Source organism: Magallana gigas, chromosome 3 (genome assembly GCF_963853765.1).
Source record: "Magallana gigas chromosome 3, xbMagGiga1.1, whole genome shotgun sequence".
NCBI lineage: Eukaryota > Metazoa > Mollusca > Bivalvia > Ostreida > Ostreidae > Magallana > Magallana gigas.
In genome coordinates, this window is record NC_088855.1 from 57,771,382 (window position 1) to 57,795,189 (window position 23,808).

At 33.9% G+C, this 23,808-nt stretch overlaps 2 protein-coding genes across 2 annotated transcripts in view; both read right to left on the reverse strand.

The window, feature by feature from the left end:
* Positions 1–23,808, reverse strand: part of LOC117692664 (uncharacterized) — a 356,019-nt gene that overhangs the window by 118,377 nt on the left and 213,834 nt on the right. The window lies entirely within an intron of this gene.
* On the reverse strand, positions 2,251–6,321 carry LOC136274158 (uncharacterized). The gene has a single exon (XM_066080606.1). The coding sequence runs from the start codon at positions 4,345–4,347 to the stop codon at positions 3,823–3,825; it is 525 nt and encodes a 174-aa protein (XP_065936678.1). The 5' UTR covers positions 4,348–6,321; the 3' UTR covers positions 2,251–3,822.

The window sequence follows — 23,808 nt, forward strand, 5'->3', positions numbered from 1 at the left end:
CTCTGGTAAGAATACATTTAAGAGAAGGGCTTTGTCGTTTACTTTTGATGATATGTGAAGTATCTAATATTTTCTTCATGTCTTGATCCTCCTCTAGGATAGGTAGGTTATTTCTAATGATGTTGAACACTTCTGGATTTCTAGAGTTGTGCGTAGAAACGTATGGCATAACATTTTTGACGGGTTTAATCTTAACTAAAAGAAGATCCTTTCGTGCATGGGATTTGGCTTTGTTAATTCCGTTTTGAATCAGTTGTGTGGGATAATTTCTTTGAAGTAGTAAATCTTGTAATTCTGTGAGACGAAAGTCTAAGATATCTGTATCGGAGATTATTGTGTATAAACGCCTTGCTAAATTGTAAGGAATATTATTCCTTGTGTGTCTAGGGTGGGACGAGTCAAATAAAAGATATTGCTTAGTATCCGTTATTTTGTAGAAAACATCCGTTATTATCCGGTCTTCTTTTTTAAGTACCATAACGTCAAGGAAGGGTAGCATATTGTTATCCCATTCCATAGTGAATTTCAGAGTAGTGCTCAAAGTGTTGAGGATATTAACAAACTCAGTTAACTGATTTTGCTCCGTGTGTATACTACAGAAAAAGAACGTGAGGCAAAAGAAAAACTGTTTATCAACAAATATAGACCCGTTTTAAATGCCTAATAATTATATAATGTATCAGATAAAAACTGTTTTCCGTAATTATTTTATATATTTCTATTATTTGTATGGAGAATTTTATTTTCCCGTAATTAATGTATATCTTTATATTATGACGTCATAATCAATTCGGCTACATAAGGTAACATAATACTAGCGTTTTATGACGTCACAATAAGAAATATGTATTCGTATGTATGTGTATTTGTGTAACTTAGCAACATGTTGTTAAACTCCTGATGATTTAAAATGAAACTAGTTGAGTTTATTTCGGTGTTGTGATTTTTTTCATATAATACTACGTGTGTGGATTTAAACTATTTATTTTTGGAATATATATATATGCGCTAGAGCATCATGGAAAATATGCCAGCAGAGCAGTTGCTATTCATAATGCCATGTTCACTAAATAATCGTTGTTTATTACTTATATTTACATTTTACCACTCGCAATTACCCTGTATTAGCCTAGACCTTGACTTTGAGCTATTGCACCAAAAATAAACATTTAGACAGTAATGTATCTTTTTTATTCACATAAATTTGTTAACAAAATCAATGATATGTTATATTTATTTAGTAAATCCTTTAAAATGTTATTATAAGACATGTTTTAATTAATACATTAATTTTATGGAGTTGGAGGAAAACACATAATGTATCGAATAGTGGTTTAAATCTCAAACGTCATTGAAAAGTATACGACGTCACACCTTTATGACGTCATAGTATACACACGGAGCAATTGCAATTATAGAAAAATAATTGCAGTTCCTCCGTTAGGATTTACAGTGGGAAAGAACAATGCATATGCAAATATAAAAGAAATAAACAACGTTATTTAGTGAACATGGCGTTATGAATAGCAATTGCTCTGTGGGCATATTCCATGATGCGCGCTAGAGCATCATGGAAAATATGCCAGCAGAGCAGTTGCTATTCATAATGCCATGTTCACTAAATAATCGTTGTTTATTACTTATATTTACATTTTACCACTCGCAAATACTCTGTATTAGCCTAGACCTTGACTTTGAGCTATTGCACCAAAAATAAACATTTAGACAGTAATGTATCTTTTTTATTCACATAAATTTGTTAACAAAATCAATGATATGTTATATTTATTTAGTAAATCCTTTAAAATGTTATTATAAGACATGTTTTAATTAATACATTAATTTTATGGAGTTGGAGGAAAACACATAATGTATCGAATAGTGGTTTAAATCTCAAACGTCATTGAAAAGTATACGACGTCACACCTTTATGACGTCATAGTATACACACGGAGCAATTGCAATTATAGAAAAATAATTGCAGTTCCTCCGTTAGGATTTACAGTGGGAAAGAACAATGCATATGCAAATATAGATAGATAGATAGATAGATAGATAGATAGATAGATAGATAGATATTATCATATTATATATTATGTTATATCATGTTATATTCAGTTGTTTTGGAATATAACGTTATGCAAGATTCTAACGAATGTTAAAAATTCATGAATTTTTAAACTCGAAAAAATCTTCAGTGAATGAATTCAATATTTATTTGTTTTTTGTTATACTGAATGTACCTTGTAACGTGCCGAGGTATAGGCTATAACCTGATGATTGGTAATATTCTAATGAAGGAAATATATATAAAAGTTGACCAATGAAGGTCAAATTCCAAATTGGTCAGTAGACTTTTACATGCTCAGAGGTAGTGAGAGTATAACAAGAAATATTCCAGGGTAACAATAATTTATTTAGGTTTAAATATTCATTGAACAATATGCACCAACTTCAAAATAAATAATACCAACAAATCTGTACAGTCGGTAAGGTACGTCAGACGTCACGAAGAAAGTTGTATGAAAAATATGTATCCAATAAAAGATAATTCCTTAATTTGCTTATTTGGTTATAGAATTATCGTATTAAATATAAATATGGGTCCAATTCAGAGTATTTACGTACTATTGCTATCTTCACCCGTAACCGGCGTTCTGCAAAGTCGAACTGAAACTAGCGCGTCTCTAGCGACGGTATTTAAAGACTCTAACAACCGACATGCGCACTCGGCTTTACCTAACCAAAAAGGAAAGAAGAGACAAACTATGGCGGACGATGCTACCGAGTGCCGCAAAGGAATAAACAGATAAATAATGTGAATATCGTGACGTCCAACGGAATACAAACATGTGTAATAATAAAAACAAAGGTAAGACATTTTAAATATGGCAAAACAACAGTGATAATATTTCCATTTTTAATGGAACAGGTTCGAGGACGGTACTAAAAATAACCTTAACCCCCCCTATATAAATAGATTCTTCCATTACACCATTACCAAAAAGGAAAATCGCATGGTCTGTCTTCTGCTAAAACAAGAGGTATTTATGCTATTAATAAACAATGCATCATCTTTAACATGATGTAATCAATACAATGTGATGTAGTATAATTAATAAATTCCAAAGATAAGAAACAAGACGGTAGATTTAGACTGGAAATCATCGGAAATGAATTGGGTCAGGTTACCAACAAGAAAAACATAGCGGTACATGACACATCGCATATATGGTTTAAATGTTCACAAATGCTGTAATTATAAGGTGTAAGAATTATACATATTATAATCTATGCAAGTATGGTATTGAATGCATATAATGATACATATATCACAAATTCTTATAATATAAACAATGGGGGGGGGGGGACTCTTACATTATCCCCTCTTAATAAAAATTGTTCGTCCTCGAACAAAACATCTTCATATAATAAAAAAATATAATCCGTTATTCCACACGTAAATGTGGAAGTAATATATATTATATTGAGTATTGAACACATTGTGTTTGAACACGTACATGCACATATGATAAATATAGCACTTCATTTGCTAGAAATGCATAGAAACATGACTGATGATGACACAAGAATGCAAGATCAAGAACAAGGTGAGGACTCGATCATAAAAGGTAAAGTATGAATTAATGACACACAATAATACATATAAAAATTGGAAAACTAAAACATGATCCATTCCAAAAATGGTCATCATACATGGTATGTATTAGTAACTTAAAAATTTATGTAAAGACCACCCCCCTCCCAAGGCATACAATATAGTAGCCATAACCTAACTAAATACCCATAACTACATACAACTCAGTCCTCAAATACAAATGTCTGTTTGGTAGAACACTGAATACCTTTCTCCACACAGGATGGACGGGGGGCTGATTTCGGGGATATATCCTCCGACGTCTGGGTGGCGACTTCTTTTGTGATCTGGAAGTAAGGATCCTTAGTCCAAGTAGCAGTCAGGGAATAAGTTGTACCATCTGGCAGACTGACCCTCTCGACACGTTGAATAGCCCCGAATCCCAGGGGCACATGGTGGAGGGACCTCTGACCACACTTCCGCGCTCTGGAGTGTGCCTCCTGCAGGATCCGGGCTGCTCCTGATGGAAACATCCCAGATGGAGCTCCTGCAAAGAACAATCGAGGGTCAGCTGCCAGAAACGCATAAGGGTCTGCATCTTCACTGGCTGTGGAAATGTCCTCCAGACGTCGAAGGAAATAATCAGGAACAGGAGTGACGGTCACGGATGAATTCACGGCGCCAGATGAAGGTAGTGTGGCCTGATCCAAGGACTCGGGAACAACTGGGAACAACTGGGCAGGGGTCATGATGCTCGGGTCTGCTCACCTGGGCGGAGATGACTGGAACCACAGGAGTCTCAGGGGTGAAATGTGGTGGTGACTCGAATTCCGACACAGGGGAAGAGTCTCTCCTTAAAATCTTCCTTGGGGGGTCGAAAATTCCAGTAGCCTCCACCACGTAACTAAGTAAGTCATGGTCCTTCGTTGTAATTTCCACTGGCTCCAGAGAGATGTCAAGACTCGGGGATCGCAAAGGCGTTAACTGCGACCTGGAGCCATGGACAGGGGAAGGAGCAGGTGAAGACACTAAAGGTACATTGGAGGACACAGATGCAGGCACAGCGGGAGAAGGCACAGTGGGTGGTCTCCGGACACTATCTGGCTGCACATGATGTATACGGTGAACTCTCTAGGTGGTTCCTCATTAAGTAGGGTCTGCTCTGTGGTACTACGTACCGGCAGTGAGGACACGCCTCTGTAGGACCGTGCTTGTCCTTCCTGTGCCTCTCCAGCTGTGCCCGTGTGTCGAAGTGTCTCACACAACCTTCGATCCTGCATAAGTAAGATGAGTTTCGGTGGTGGGAGTATGGCACTGTATAAATAAAAGGTAATATTAAATATAAAGTTGAATATTGCATTGATTCAATATTTTGTCCTGTGGTCTCGTCAGCTGTCGTCTGGTAATGACTAATAGATATTTTATTTTCCATGATAGATTTTCAGAAGATTATGGTGCACAATCTTGACGTCCCCCTGTGTGTTTTTGATTTTGTAGACCAAGTCAATTAATTTGGAAACAATGGTATATGGACCCTCCCAGGACTTGGTGAATTTGGGGTAAATACCACCCTTTTTCTTTTTATTACAAAGCCACACATTATCTCCTTCCTGAAATGAAGTATTTTGAGCGTTGTGATCATAGTAACGTTTTTGTCGATCACTTGCTTTGATCATTTCTCCACTTGCAAGGGAGTGTATTTCCCACAGGGATTTTTGTAAGTTTTGTACATATGAACATTGAGATTTGGACTTTGTTGCAGGAGAGCTCCCAAACAGAAGATCAATGGGAAGCTCGGGCTCACGACCTAACATCATTAAACTGGGACTAAATCCAGTACTATCATGAACAGAAGTTCTGTAAGCCATCAAGACCAAAGGTAAGTAAATATCCCAATCCCTCTGAGTTTGTGATACAAATTTTGTTAACATGGCCTTTAAAGTTCTATTGAAACGTTCAACAAGTCCATCACTCTGTGGATGGAACGTTGTCGTTCTGGTTTTGTCTATTCTAAACAATGAACACATTTCTTGAAACAGCTTGCCCTCAAATTGAGTACCTTGGTCAGTGTGTACCTGGCGAGGAACGCCAAATCTACATATAAACTCGAAAACAAATACTTTTGCAACTGTTCTTGCCTCAATATTGGGAAGGGCAAAAGCCTCTGTCCATCGGGTGAAATAATCTGCTATGACCAAGATATATGATTTTCGTCTTGGAGTTCTAATTAAGGGAACCACTAAATCAAGGGCAACTCTTTCTAGAGGAGCACCAACAATATACTGTTTCATAGGAGCTTCAGGAGTACTTGTAGATGGGTTACTAGATTGACACTGTATACATTCTTGACAAAATTTTGAAACATCCTGCTTGATTCCAACCCAATAAAATCTCTGTCTAACTTTTGCTATTGTTCTATTGACTCCTAGGTGTCCACTAATTGGATCGCTGTGTAACATTGTCAGAACCTGACATATGTGATTTTCAGGCAAGACCAGCTGCAAGAATATATCTGACGTTTTGATATGGAACCATTTCCTGTATAGAATATCATTTTCTATGACAATTCTGTCCCATTGTGACCAGTAAGATTTGATTTTTGAATTCATATGAGATATATCCTCCCACTTTGGTCTTGGAATATTATCCTTTTTCCATTTGTAAATTATACCTATGTTCGGGTCAGCTTTCTGAGATTCAGTTATGTCCACCTTTGGAATACTTGCAAACAGGCTTGGGGCGAATTACATTGTAAAGTAATGCATTACATTACCATTACTTCATGAATTTGGGCATTAAATTACCATTACCATTACTTGATATTCTTGAAGTAATGCATTACATTACCATTACATGAGTAAAGTAATGCATTACCATTACCATTACTTTTTTTTTAAAGTAAAGCTAATAAAGAGTTTTTGCAAATGTTATAAATATACAACATTCTCTAACATATCTACAGCTTCATGCTCAGTATCAGGTTCAAATTCAATGAATAAACAAGAGTCATTCTTTATTTGCTCAATATATAATCATATTGTGGCAATATGAACAACATATGAACAACATATTACATAAGTAAAATGGTATTTATAAACATTTGGCGTGATACAATATCAGATATGAAATAGAGACACAGGATAACATGCGCAACAAAAAACAATTTATGAAATAATGTTGCGGTTTTTAAAAGCTAAATATAGATATATCCTCAGATTACACAAATCTTTATAATTTTGGACACTTAATTTTACTAATTTATAAACAGATGATTTTCCCCAGCTAATTTCTTAATATATTTTAATCGTATTTCTTTTTACGGAGGACACTTAAGACAAAAGATTGCTGTTGCACTTAATGATCAAAGTTTCAAAGGGTTCATCTTTTAAATGCATCCACCTTCCGGTCTATACTAAATTAAATGTTTTGCAGGAGCAGTCACACACACACACACACACACACACACACACACACACACACACACACACAGACAGAGACAGGGAGAAAGAGAGAGAAAATAAGTAAGATTATTTTCAAATAGGTTATAATATTGGAAGTGATATTGATTTTCATAATGGATGGACAGTGCATTCATTTTGCTTTTAAAGGTGCATGTCTGTCTCCTATTCTATTGTGACATAGCGAAGGGAAGGGGATTGGGGTGTTTAGTACTTCTAATAACAATAGATTGTTTTGATACTTAGATTATCCGGGGGGCATAGTGTGTTGTTGACTCATTTCTTATTGAAGTGCAAACTAATTGGAGTAAATTGTTTAAATGATTAAAAACTCTTAATAACAACACTCTTAAAAATGTTATGAAATTGTGCTGTTATCTTTAGTAATATAAACAATTCAAAAATGAATTTTAAAAACCTTTTTTAATAAAACATGTACAATTAAAACATTTTTTTCTCAATTAGAATTATTTCTTTCTTCTTTAAAAATAAATTTAATCAAATTCAATTTCAACAATTCATTTATTCATCACATTTTTTTTAAAGTGAACATGCATAAATATGCATAGTAATGCAAAGTAATGCCATGTAATGCCAGCATTACACTAGATTTTGGAAAGTAATGCATTACATTAGCATTACTTGTAATGCTAATTTTGAGGCATTACACATTACTAGCATTACTTTGAAAACATGTAATGCATTGCAATGCATTACCATTACATTTAGCATTACCCCAAGCCTGCTTGCAAACCAAGAACATGTATTTTCATTTTTAAAATTTTCTTGAGAGGTTTTAAAGGAAGAAGAACAAGACAACATTCTAACTGTTGCATGAACGGGTGTATTTCCGTGTTCATATGAAACTTCCTGTCTTTCACAGTGGGTACACTCTGTACAAGGACGTCGGGATAGTCCATCGGCATTACCATGCTGGGAACCTGGCCTATGTTGAATATCAAAGACATATGTGGACACAATTTGGAGCCATAGGGCAACTTGGCCTTCAGGGTTTTTAAATTTTAAAACCCACCTAAGAGCACCATGGTCAGTACGTATGAGAAACTTTTTGCCATATAGGTAATGATGAAAGTGTTTCACTGATTCAATGATTGCAAGTAATTCACGTCTGGTAACACAATAATTTCTCTCACTTTTGCTAAGTGATTTACTGTAATATGCAATAACTCTTTCAGTCTTGCCATCTGTCTGGGACAAAACTGCACCTATCCCGAATGCACTGGCATCTGTGTCCGAAATAAACATTTCATCAAGAGATGGATATCCTAAAATTGGGGAAGTAACAAGAGCATTTTTCAAGAGTTGGAAAGCCTGTTCACATTCAGAAGACCATGAGAACTTTTTATTTTTCTCGGTAAGTTTATGCAAGGGCTTTGCAATATGTGCAAATCCTTTAATGAACCGTCTATAATATGAACATGTACCTACAAAGCTTCTGACATCATGTACATTTCTAGGTTGTGGCCAGTTTTGAACGGCTTCTACTTTATTAGGGTCTGTAGCAACTCCTTCACTAGAGACAATGTGTCCTAAGTAATTGACTTTGTGTTGAAACAATTGGCACTTTTTGGGAGAAATTTTTAGACCTGCTTTTTCTATTCTTTCTAAAACTTTTAACAATCTTTCAATGTGAGACTCAAAGGTATCTGAAAAGACAATGATATCGTCTAGATAGACGAGGCACGTTTGCCAGTGTAAACCAGACAAGACAGATTCCATAAATCGCTCAAAAGTAGCGGGAGCATTGCTCAAACCAAAAGGCATTACATTAAATTGAAATAAGCCCATATGTGTACTGAAAGCAGTCTTTTCTTTGTCTTCAGGATTTACTTCCACTTGCCAATAGCCACTGGCTAAATCTAAAGTTGAAAACCATTTAGAACCCGTTAAAGTATCTATGGATTCATCTATTCTAGGAATAGGGTAACAGTCACGTTTTAAAACTTTTTCATTTAGACGACGGTAATCAACACAAAGTCTAGGAGTGCCATCTTTCTTTTCTACTACAACTAAACCAGAGGCCCAGGGACTGTTTGAAGGTTCAATGATATCATTCTGTAGCATTCGCTTAATTTCGTTTTCTACCATTTCTTTTCTGGCTATGGGTAAACGTCTAGGTGGTTGTCTAACTGGAATAGCATTGCCAGTGTCAATTTTATGTTGCACTACACTGGTTCGACCTAAGTCGTCTTTGGATTTAGCAAAAACATGACTATGTTTGAGAATTACTTCTCTTGCCAACTTGGCTTGCTTTTGATCTAATGAATTCTCTATAGAACTCCATAATATTTGTAAATGTTCAGGGATCTCTTGATTAGTTTCACAGTTTTGTGATTGTATTTGTCGGACAGTATGACAGTTTTGTTTTTCTTGGTATTCTACCATAGAGTGTACTTTCGTAACAGGTTCACATTTGGCCGCACAAGTATGTTTGTACAGTGTTTGTGCTTGATCATTGTAATTGGCTATTCTAATAGGTACCTGACCCGAACTAAGGTTAACAAGGGACTTTCCAACAAGGATACCCTTCTCTGTAAGTTTAGAATCCAGAGGTTCAATGATGCCCTCAGAAACAGGTGCTCGTTTGAAATCAACAACAGAAGCATTTATAATCATCTCACAACGTGGGGGAATCACCACATTTTCATTCAATATGATACGAAATACTGAAGGTAATTCACTTTCTAAGTGACCTTTCACTCTTTGTCCTGCAATAAAAAGATTTGACCCTGTAATATCAATTTGACAATTGTACTTTGACAAAAAGTCATATCCCAAAACCAAAGGAGCTTCCACAGCTGCTATAACTGTACGCTGTTGGAAAATATGACCATTTATTTCAAGGGGAAGATGTACATAGCCAGGGGAACAGACAACACCTCCATCAGCCATTTTAAGTTGTACGTTGTCAGTTATGATCTTTGGCTTATCTGCCACTGGCAACAGATTGAGTTTATCTGGATGCATAACTGTAATTGTAGATCCAGTATCTATGAGACAATTCATTTCTATCCCATAAATATTTGCCTTAACAAAAAGACCATTTTGTATGGGTATATGATTCTCACTTTCAGAAGAAGATGAAGAACAAGAGGGCCCATATGAAGAACTCTTTGCTGAAACTTGGCCCTTGGCTTCAGCTAATATGCGTTTCCCTGGTTTTGATCAAAACCAGATGACCTTTTGTATTCTTTCTGACCATTTTTTAAGTCATAAAGTCTCTTTCTACAATCCTTAATGAAATGACCTTTGTACCCACAATAATGACATTCCCCATTGTTTTTGCTCTGGTTATTGAATTTTATCTTGTTTCTGTCATTAGGAACAATCCTACTGTTTTGCGAGATCTGACGTATATCAGACAAATGGGAATCATCAAAAGCTGGGGACATATTTGTATTTTGTGACATTTGCTGCATTCTAACACCTGCCTGTTTTTGATATATTTTTTGTTTTCTACCATTTTGGAAAGCTTCAAATTCTAGAGCCAGACGAACAGCATCATCGACAAATCTTGGTCGTCCTTGGTGGACAGCCCACTCTATTTCCTGGTCATTTAATGAATCTATGAAACAGTCCCTTGCTAACTGTTCTCTCACGTCAAGAGAAGCATCTGGATAAGCATATCTTATCAACTTTTTGATTTCGTGAGCAAGGTCTGAGAGTGGTTCTCCCCTTCTACGTAGTCTGTTCTTTATTTGGGCCCTATATAATTCAGATTGATTCTTTGGTTCGAATCTCTGTGACAATGTATGAACTAAGTAATTGAATTCCTTTCTGTAAATAGGAGGGACATCACTAAGTACTTGTTGAGCCACCCCCCGTAAACTTGTTGCAAGTTGAATTGCTTTAACAGTATCATTCCATGCATTTAGTTCTGAGACCATTTCAAATTGAATATAGTAATCTTGCCAACTTGTTTTTCCATCATATGTTGCAGGTTTCTTCAGATCTACACGCATCACCTCACCAACACACTCAGCGGTACCCACTGGACCCTGAGGGCTGTGAGATGGGAACTGAGCCATTCCCTGGGTTGCAGGTTGGGCGGACCTTAACCATGCGTCCATGATCGACTGTGAACATGCGCCAACAGGCGGCTTATCATCCATCAAGGAATGTCGAGCGGACTCACCAGTTGCCGTCTCACCTGATGGGATCTCCATATACCTATCGGTATCTTGCGAACATATCTGTCGATTATTGACAGTACTGAACTGAGAACTTTGAAAGGAACCAAATTTCATCTGACTTCTGTCAGGATAACCAGAGGAACCAGCCTCAACAAATCTCTCAGACGGACCCAATTCATATGAACGCGCACAACTATTTGAAGTACCCAGACCACCAGAGTGTATCCTAGCATTAGCTGATGATGAGCTCTTTTCATCAGAAAATGATACAAGTGAATTCCTTTTGGAATCGCAACTCCGTGACCCTTTAGTACCAACTATGGTTTCCAAAATGTTCACCCTTTCCACCAACGTAGTACTCAGCTCACTGATCTGACTTTGAATGCTTTTCAAGCAGTCGGACACAGAATCATTATTCAAACTAACTCTTGACATTCTTGGATGTAATGTAGTTGATAAATCTTGAACAGACAAACTAGGGGGTAAATGAAATTGTACTTCCCCACTAGGTGTGGCATCTAATGTTATAAGACTAGGATTTCTATGAAGGTCATCTGGGAGTGGAGTCTGCGGAACGTCAGCTACTGATTCAGGAGGGATTTGTATACTCTCACCAACCTCTGACTGACCAATAGTAGACTTATCAATAAACACCAACTCATCACTTTCTATAACTTCCATTTTGGTCACAATAAAGATGCAATAAAACCAAAATATTGACCAACAGAAGGTTTGAAAATCCCACCGCTGCCACCAAATTTCTGTAACGTGCCGAGGTATAGGCTATAACCTGATGATTGGTAATATTCTAATGAAGGAAATATATATAAAAGTTGACCAATGAAGGTCAAATTCCAAATTGGTCAGTAGACTTTTACATGCTCAGAGGTAGTGAGAGTATAACAAGAAATATTCCAGGGTAACAATAATTTATTTAGGTTTAAATATTCATTGAACAATATGCACCAACTTCAAAATAAATAATACCAACAAATCTGTACAGTCGGTAAGGTACGTCAGACGTCACGAAGAAAGTTGTATGAAAAATATGTATCCAATAAAAGATAATTCCTTAATTTGCTTATTTGGTTATAGAATTATCGTATTAAATATAAATATGGGTCCAATTCAGAGTATTTACGTACTATTGCTATCTTCACCCGTAACCGGCGTTCTGCAAAGTCGAACTGAAACTAGCGACGGTACTTAAAGACTCTAACAACCGACATGCGCACTCGGCTTTACCTAACCAAAAAGGAAAGTAGAGACAAACTATGGCGGACGATGCTACCGAGTGCCGCAAAGGAATAAACAGATAAATAATGTGAATATCGTGACGTCCAACGGAATACAAACATGTGTAATAATAAAAACAAAGGTAAGACATTTTAAATATGGCAAAACAACAGTGATAATATTTCCATTTTTAATGGAACAGGTTCGAGGACGGTACTAAAAATAACCTTTACCCCCCTATATAAATAGATTCTTCCATTACACCATTACCAAAAAGGAAAATCGCATGGTCTGTCTTCTGCTAAAACAAGAGGTATTTATGCTATTAATAAACAATGCATCATCTTTAACATGATGTAATCAATACAATGTGATGTAGTATAATTAATAAATTCCAAAGATAAGAAACAAGACGGTAGATTTAGACTGGAAATCATCGGAAATGAATTGGGTCAGGTTACCAACAAGAAAAACATAGCGGTACATGACACATCGCATATATGGTTTAAATGTTCACAAATGCTGTAATTATAAGGTGTAAGAATTATACATATTATAATCTATGCAAGTATGGTATTGAATGCATATAATGATACATATATCACAAATTATTATAATATAAACAATGGGGGGGGGGAACTCTTACATTATCCCCTCTTAATAAAAATTGTTCGTCCTCGAACAAAACATCTTCATATAATAAAAAAATATAATCCGTTATTCCACACGTAAATGTGGAAGTAATATATATTATATTGAGTATTGAACACATTGTGTTTGAACACGTACATGCACATATGATAAATATAGCACTTCATTTGCTAGAAATGCATAGAAACATGACTGATGATGACACAAGAATGCAAGATCAAGAACAAGGTGAGGACTCGATCATAAAAGGTAAAGTATGAATTAATGACACACAATAATACATATAAAAATTGGAAAACTAAAACATGATCCATTCCAAAAATGGTCATCATACATGGTATGTATTAGTAACTTAAAAATTTATGTAAAGACCACCCCCCTCCCAAGGCATACAATATAGTAGCCATAACCTAACTAAATACCCATAACTACATACAACTCAGTCCTCAAATACAAATGTCTGTTTGGTAGAACACTGAATACCTTTCTCCACACAGGATGGACGGGGGGCTGATTTCGGGGATATATCCTCCGACGTCTGGGTGGCGACTTCTTTTGTGATCTGGAAGTGAGGATCCTTAGTCCAAGTAGCAGTCAGGGAATAAGTTGTACCATCTGGCAGACTGACCCTCTCGACACGTTGAATAGCCCCGAATCCCAGGGGCACATGGTGGAGGGACCTCTGACCACACTTCCGCGCTCTGGAGTGTGCCTCCTGCAGGATCCGGGCTGCTCCTGATGGAAACATCCCAGATGGAGCTCCTGCAAAGAACAATCGAGGGTCAGCTGCCAGAAACGCATAAGGGTCTGCATCTTCACTGGCTGTGGAAATGTCCTCCAGACGTCGAAGGAAATAATCAGGAACAGGAGTGACGGTCACGGATGAATTCACGGCGCCAGATGAAGGTAGTGTGGCCTGATCCAAGGACTCGGGAACAACTGGGAACAACTGGGCAGGGGTCATGATGCTCGGGTCTGCTCACCTGGGCGGAGATGACTGGAACCACAGGAGTCTCAGGGGTGAAATGTGGTGGTGACTCGAATTCCGACACAGGGGAAGAGTCTCTCCTTAAAATCTTCCTTGGGGGGTCGAAAATTCCAGTAGCCTCCACCACGTAACTAAGTAAGTCTTACATACCTTATGAAGTTTTTTCGATACTTTTTATCAAATTAAGCACAATAAACAAAATAAACATAAACATATTTAGATTTGTTAAGGAAATGTATCTTTTTAACAATTTTTCCATAGTTTGGTAGGTGAACGTTGCCATTGTGCTTTAATGACGTTTTGATAAAATAAAGCTTCGTAAGAGTATGTTATAAGAAATAGTACAAAATAAAAAAGTAAACATCGTACGCCTTTGAAATTTAATTTTTGAATGAATCCATTCTACAATCTACATTTGCAAAATTGTGCATGTTCAAATAGTTATAATAATTCAGATGACCCCCACTAAAATCCAAACGGTAGAATTTAGTATTTTGTATATGCATTAAAATGTAGAAAATGATATTTCTCATCAAATATCATACTAAATATTCCGATAGGAAATGTATCTATTTTGAGATGTCCCCTAAAAAGAACGAATTGTATATTTTATTTATATTATACGTCGCAAATAAATTACTCCAAAAACAAAAATTGGTCCCTTAAGTAAGTCATAGTCTTTATTACTTGCCTTTGTTAGGACTAATTTTGGAAAGGATTAAAAAAGTCGATTTTCTAGTTTGCGCACTGGTACCTAGAAACACATTTATGACAAAAATGATTATTAAGACTGATTGCTGTGAAATGACAAAAAGAAAAACGAATCTTCATCTTTTATTTGTAGCAATATAGCAACTTCTAATGCAACAAGATATTTGTAAACATTCAAATGACAAAGCACAAACAAAATTTTTTCACATCAGAATACTATCGTAAAAAACAAAAACTTACTTGTCACGGGACATCCGTAGACGTGGTGACAGTCCTCCTTAGAACAGTTACAGCGACTCCCACACAGAGCTCCGTGTGATGGATAACCACACGGTAAACTGCAGTTGTCGTCTTTGGTTGGGTTCGAGTATCCTGGGGGGCATTCTTCAAAATTCAAACTGTATTATTTGATATTGATATTGTATATATTTTGAGTTTAATTGATATGACTTTATGTCATATTCATTAAACACTACATTCAAAAACCCAATATGTATCATTAAAAAGTACATCTTTAATTAAAATAAGAGTAATATTTCGGGGGCTTACTATACCTTAAAGAATCTTTTTATATCGCAAAAAATGACAGTCAAAAATTAAAATTCTTACAGATTTTCCAAATATTCGCAAATTTTGTGACACGCGAAAAAACCCCGTTTATACTGTATGTTCTTTATCTGTTTTCTGAGATAGTGTTTCGAATGAAGATTAAGTAAGGTTTTGAAAAGGTATGATATTTGGGTTAAAACTGCAGATAAGTAGATTAGAATCTAATCTACTTTACGTTTTTATGTCTGTGTAATTATGTTCTAAATTCTCAAGAGGCCGAGCAGTTTATATACTATTATATGAAAGGAGAAATAGGGACCTAACTATCGATCTTAGAAAAATACTTCTTAAGGTATACGTTTTCTCAGAATGGAAAAAAAGAATCCCACTGATGATAATGAAAAAACATCTATTTTGTGTTAAACACCTATCATTGTAGAGCTATTTTTCACTTTCAGAACAGTAGATTAATGACCTACTTTTTAAGTTAATGGCCATTGAATATTTTTGAAAATTTAAGAAAAATCCTTAAATTTTTTTCACTATGATTGAGATTTTCTTAATTGTAAAAATAATACAAACTGCTGAACTCTTTTAAAGATAAAATACAGTTTATGAATGGCAGTGACACAAAATAGAGACAAAAACAAAATACTTAAACATTCATAGCATTAAACTAAGTATATTGACCTTCCTCTGCAAGCCTAAAATTTAAATGAGGTCAATGATCAAAAGTTTGAGATATGGTGTCTTTTATCGTTATTAAAATTTTTTAATATTGTTGTAGTGTGCGCCATTCAATTATCCAAATGAAAAAGTGAGGTAAAACCAATAGAAAATGAGAAAAAGTATGTTGAATAACAAAAGAAATATTAACTTTGAATATTACAGTACTACCAAAAATATTTCAGTAAAAAACAAAATTGAAAATTTTCGTCTGAATATCCTCTGTTGCTAAAAGTCCAACTTTGTTTGAGCCTAATTCCATTATATAGTAAAACTATTCAGTATGTCAATGATATTTCATGTTCATAAATACTTTTAGTGTTTAGAACAAACTCATAACATTGAAATTTATAACAATCCGAATTTGGGAACTCAAACCCTGAGAAACAGCGCCCTTAAGACGTGCTGTATTGGTTGTCTTTATTTGGCACCCCTCATGATGCTCCATTATTTGTATGAAGTGAAATAGATCCAAATAATAAATAATTAACAATTGCTATTTCCATACTTTCGTCGACTCGATATATCCCAGTGAACTTAAAATAAAAGATACCACAGAGTCTGCGTCATCTGTTTCATATTTGGAAATTTTACTGGACATGGACATTGATGGTAACCTTACAACAACACTTTATGATAAACGCGATGACTTCAATTTTTCTATAGTCAACTTTCCTTATGTAGCAATATACCTTCATCACCTGCATATTGTGTTTTTGTTTCTCAGTTGAATCGATACGCAAGGGCATGCTTTTCGTATGAACAGTTTCTTGGGCGAAGCAAGCTACTGACAAACAAGTTGATAAAACAGGACTATGGACAGTTTCGTTTAAAGTAATGTTTTCGTACGTTTTATGGTCGATACAACGACCTTGTCAGCAAATACAATCTTCCACTGGGTCACATGTTGATGACGTTTTTCATACTAATTGTTAGACCATAGCACTTGTATTTCGTTTCATGGATTTCTGAGATGCTTCACGGTTTGTTATTGTCATTTTTTCGCACACACTTTCAATATTGCATTTATGAAATATTTAAGATCTGACTGAAGTCTGCTACTGAGATATTTATAATTAAATTACTCAAATAAAATAGTTTAATGAAAACTTAGTCGGTTCAAAAGTATGTCTTCGCATAGCTTCAATAAAGTAGCCCCTTCCCAATTTTTTTTTAAGGGAGAGGGCTACAACCCCATAGAATCTCCGTAATACTGCAAGTGCGGGAGTGATTCATTCCTGCAACGATTTCGGCTCAAATCGTATAAAAATGACAATAATTTTTGCCTTTCTTACCTGAACTGAAACAATGTAGTTGTGTATGGCATAAATGATTCACAAATATCGAGTTTATTCCATGTATCGATTATTTTTCGTGTATGTCAACAATGCAAGTTGGATTTGTCCGCCATGTTTACTGACATTGATTGGTTTTATTGTAGACAGCTAATGAGAATTCAAGAGCAGATCTTGAACTGTACATATGAATTCCCCTATTTTAAACATAAATAAAGCGGCAAATATGAATTTTCCATTACATAACCTTTCGATAATTGATGTTTTAGTGATAAAACGAGGTAAGATCGCTTATTTACATTGACATTCATGTTATCATGCCCATCAAAACTCCAAGCGTAAATCATATAAAATCACGCAAGAACTGTCATGGCTGCTGAAGTAGACGACTGGTAAAACTGGTGTGTGTTATCTGGTTTTGGTTTATATACGCTTAGTTTGTTCAACCCGAATTATACATTCATTTTTTCTAAAGAAGGTCTCAAATATAACTGATCTTTTCAGACCAAAGTCAGCTGCATTCATTAAATAACTTTGTACCATTACGGAGATCCTATGGAATTGTAGCCCTCTCCAGTAAACATCAGAGATAAGAAAACCGAAGAGAGTTGCATTATTGCAGTTAGTCTTCGATGTGCGTGTTCAAGTGTTAAATATATGTATTTTGGTAGGATGTATCACAAGCAATGCTTTATAACAACTTAAAAAATTTAAGCTATGTTATCTACCCACCTTCAAAGGTGAGTGAGGACAAAGCTGCCCCCACCACCACTTACACACATCTCAACAGAAGATAATGAAATCCCATCTATTGTTTTTTCATAGAACTTTATAGTGTTTTTTTTTCACATTCAAACAATAGGTCAATGGCCTACTTTTGATTTAATGACCTTTGAATATTATTTCTAAAAAGAAAGAAAGAAAAAGCCTTAAAATGGTACACCACGATTAGAATTTTCTAACTGGTGAAAATAATAAAATAAAGTTACTCTTTCAAAATTGAAATCAAGTTTTTGAATTGCTGTTAGGTAATTAAATACAAAGCATTAGGTTTTCAGTTACAATTCTTTAAAATAGTCCAGTCTAGTTAATTTAACAAAAAGCTGAATAATGATAACACTTAAACATAAACAGGCTCATGTTTCTTATATTGTCCGTATGCTGCTGGCATATAATTTATATGAAGTCAATGATCAAGATTTTAAGATACGTTGTATTTTATTGTTTTTAATCATTTTTCAATATTTTTCATCGCGTGCAAAAAGATTATCTTTAAAAAGGAATACATAAAAACAACAGAAGATTTGCAAAATAATACTGACTGGCAAATAGAATATAAACTTTCATTATTATGGTGTAGACAAATTTGGTTAAATGGAAAACAAATATGAAGAATTTTATCCAAAGTTCCTTTGTTTTGCAATAAGTCTATTCTTCTTTGAACCTAATTTCGTTATATTGTAGAAATAATAAATGATGTGCCAATAATAATTGATTTGATAAATACTTTTGTGTTTAGAACAAAGTTCACTCATGTAGAGATCTGTATTTTAATCAGATTGGTCCTGAGTAAACAATAATGTTACAACGAAACATTTTTTTTTGGTAAAACATTTTCATTTATGATACAACAAGGTTTTATTACTTTGTCTGTTATCAGAGAGGCTTTGCGTGGGTACATTTGTTAAAATATGTCCTATCGAACTACAACTTCTTGTATAAAGGTGATGTCGTGGTCTGATTATTTTCGTCACTGATTATCTGTAGTTTGATCTCATCACTTGGAAGTTGGTTATGAGTTTAACAGTACCGAATAACGTCGGATTCAAACACCTTTTTTGAATTGGAAAATTGCGTTTGGCAGTAATAGCGCGAGACTTTTATTATATAATCATTTGACGGCCGTCACATAATCAGTCAGGCGGTATCCAAATAAATAAACTTGAAGTAATAGATGATGTGAACATTGTCTTTGAGAGCTTCAACAATAAGAGATAATCATTTGAAAGCAGGAAGTCATACTAATTTTCTTATTCATCATTATCTTAACAGACCTATAAATATTGTGTTATCAAGAAACGCAATTTCACCCTATATTTTAATCACTCATGTTTATTTACAGTGCATGCTTCTTTAATTGTTTTATATTTTAAGACCATTTATAGCTAAATATGGGTATATGTATGACAAGCTATGAAACCTACCTTCACAAGTATTGTTCTTGAGGAAGTAGAATGGACAGCAAAATGGGATTCCGTCAGTTCTGATATTAAGATATAAAGTACAATAACATAATGTTTGCATCTATGGTCATGTTTTTCTCTCTATTTTTTCCTATCTCCGTAATGTGAATATTTCGAATACGTAATTTCATGATTATATTTTCATGTTATATAATATTTATTATTTGGATGTATAATTTTTTTTAAAAATAAATACTATGACTTTATTGATTAGCATACAAATATATTTTGATGCTATTAAAAGAACAGTTCAAAATATTTCAATCCCAAATATAGCCGGATAATGCTTCATATCTTTTTTTGGTATTTTAAAACATATTTAAATGCAAATAAAGAAGAAATAACATACCAACGTCGCGTATATCCTTAACAAAAATTTGCATTGCAAAATTGAATCTTCTATAAACGAGCTCCATGTAATGTGAAAGTGAAGCTAATATAACAAACACACAAAGAAGAACAAACCTCTACTGGATGTTACTGTTACTGTTATTTACCTTATCGTAGGAGTATAATATTAAAAAAAGATTCGGTCAAAAAAATTGAGTATCTGAAAGATTTCAAACAGGTAGAATTGATATTTAATTCAGTTGAGTATGTAATTGTCAGGGAATGGAAATATTTTGTAGATTTATATTGTAGTTAAGAATTATATATGATGTAATAAAATATTATAGTATGTCCCAAGTTATTGCTTCCATCAACCTTTGATGATTTTTAATAAAAATACACATACCTGTGAAATAAATACAATTGAAATCGATGAAAGGGAACATATTTAAGATATCTTCATTGAACAATTATCCCTTTTCACTCATAACATTTCACATGAACGAAAATGATTTTCTTGCGGGGATTTATAATGAGAAATGTTTACATCTTTTCTCCATTCGGAAATACTCGGGACATCTCGCGCATTTTTTATCGTTATTATCCGGGCTTTTTCATAGCTGGTGCAATGCAAAATCTCCGTAGACTTTTAATTTTGGGATGTGTATTGAAACGGTAGAGGGGGCGTTTCAAAACAGATAATCTTGGCATTTTTCATATCAGTGGATGAACGTAGTTTGAGCACAAAGGTATTTACTATTATTGAAATATCAAGCAAAAAGTGGTGGAAGCAAAAACTCGGGACCGAGTATACCAGAAGTTTGACCAATAATGACATATGAATTCTGTATAAGCTATAAGCTACCCATACCAACATCTCCAACTTTCAAAAATGAAATTCACTTTTACATGTTTAGAATCACTTTCTATATATTAGACGAAAATCTTGTAAACTAAAATAAAAAGAGAAATCAGTACAACATCAACTATTTATGCATGCTTTAAATTAAGGGAGGAGAGAAGTTAAAATCTTGTACATTTGAGGATAAGAATGTAAACATTTCTTGAACTGGCTTGTTATGCCCGAAACTGACCAAAACTGTTGCAAAAAGATATAAAGGCAATAAATATGAAGTCAAACATGTCAGTATAAATACAAGAACAGGACAATGCCTTTTTAATCATATAAAACAGATGTCGAACTGCGCAGCCACAGACTTATTTTGAAGATTTAAAAATCCGAAAAAATATGAAGGGAATTCATAGGTCTCCTCTCTACAACTATTTGTTGAAAAAAAACCGTCTACGCTTGCTTATTGAAGTCTCATAGGAGGGAGGAAGTTGATTTTGGAGCTAATTGATTAGGATTCTGGTGATGCTTTTGTATGAAAGATACTATATATTGAACAACAATGAGCCTTGGGTGTTTGGTAAATATTGGTCGAAAAAATAATAAATGTCATCGTGAATCCATAACTTTTCTTTAAATTGAACGATATGTTAGTGATACAGAAAACAAAAATTGAAACTGAATTCAGCACTGTCCAAAAACGTTTTGTTTTTACATACAATAACAAGATGAGAAACAAATAAACTTATTATATCTTGTCAGAAAAACCTTCGGAGGGACATTTAATACTGTTTTTGATTTTACTCCATAATTAAAAAGTCATTTAAGCTCGAAAAACAAGATGTTGTACTATCAATGGATTATAATAATTTTGCAAGTTGAAGAAATGACTTTCTTACCCCGGGGGTCTGCAAGTAGATTGTGAAATCCCACTGATGACTGATGTATATATTAAAACAGTCCTCAAAATATCATAAACATAGGCCATAGTTGATTATCAGGAAGTTGTGAGCTGCATTTTAGCTTGGATGATGCATAAAACTATGCATTTGACTAATTGTAAAAACCCATCAAGAATGTTGATGTGTATAAAATTTCTTTTAAAAAAATTTCACTCTGCACACGTTAATTATTTTTCTTGTACGTTGGCTGAAAAAGAAATCTACACTATATTGTTTATGTTTTTTTTAACATATGAATGGTTTCAACGTATCAAATTGATTTGACTTCGATTCTATTACGTATATTGAAATAAAAAGACAGGGAAACAAGAACTTTCAACATGTTTGAATTTGAAGTCAAATTTCACTTCACCTAAACTTTGCATCCGGAAATGAATGGCAGAAATGGCTAATCTAATGATAAAATGTATTTAATAAATAATCAATAAATATCAATGAAGCAACGAAACTGTTCTCAATTATAATAGACACCTTCAATTTTTCATTTATTTTGATGGAATTGTCTAATATGAACAAATTCTTACATGACTCAGTAAAACATATTACATGTATATGGACTTGTTTATTAAATTAATCATGGTTCAAGCTAACAATGTCGCTGTACCCAAAACTTTTCCGTCTAGAGATAATTTGATAGAAACTTATCGATAAAATAATTCTCATACTTTTATCAGCATAATTTCTGACAAAATTTTGGTGTGTATTCTTTATATTTTTTTATTTCTTAAAGTGCGTAATGAATTTATTGATTAAATACGTTACTCTTCAATTTAAAAGATTTTTTCTTAGATAAAGAAGATTGGAAGACGGACGGAAACATATATTTGATTAGCTATCTTAATTGTCGATTGTGAAACCTACAAAAATTGTCTGGTTTTATTTATAATGAAAAGTGTTTGAAAGCTATAATCTATATAGATAACTATATTTCTAAAACAAAGTTACATATAAAATGATACATTGTACTGAAAATGATAACTTATTATTTGATACTCATCATCTAGTTGAACCGACATTGCTTCCTGCTGTTTTCTGCCCAAATTGATTAATCTAAATTAAATTTGGCAACATCTAAATTAATAGTTGAAAACTAACGTGTTTACAAAAAGTTGCATTATTTTACAGCAATTCAAAATTTACAGGCTAATCGTTTAATTTGTATTTTTTTTTATAAAAATAATTTTTATGGCTTCTTGTCCGTGTCATATATTTTTTTAAATACATTCATGTGTTAACATTTAATTTACATATAGCAGTATTAGAACAATTTGTTACGAACTGCATCATCATCATAACAACATAAATCTACGATAAACGGTTTAGCAGCTTTATCATTCATATATCTATCAGTTAGACTTTATCTGAAATAATGTGAATAGCAATATGTGTGTTTCTAGGTATAGTCATTTGGGGCATTTCGTGTTTTCGGATGTTAGAAATATCGCTGTGCAATGTCCGAAACATCACCAAATGACAATTGGTAACATATATAAGTTTTCTAGATACAGAATTTGAAATATATATATATATATATATATATATATATATATATATATATATATATATATATATATATATATATATATATATATATATATATATATATATATATATATAACATTGGGAAAATATTTTGAGATTTAATTTATTTAATGAAATCGCTATCATCTACGAACAAAAGTTGCAGGATGAAAACACTGTTCTCAAGATGCTGTAAACGTTATGATCAAGGAAAATTGACAACCTGTAATTTGATAAATTTGCAATCTTACAAGCTTTTAGAAACTTATCCTGTTTTTTTTAACAAACCATTTCAAATGTAGTTTCAATCACCCGTTCCTTTTGGGTATATCGAATTACATGTGTACACAATTTTAAAACCCGAAAAATTGATTTTACAATGCTAGAGCTTTTAAAGTATAACTTTGTATAGTGTAAAGGAATTCTACTAGTATTCTTTGAAGCTGTGTGATGTATGGTACTAAATATCTATTCAATTACTGTATTAACCCATATACCAAAATATCTGATGATTTGTTGTTACGAAGGATCGATGA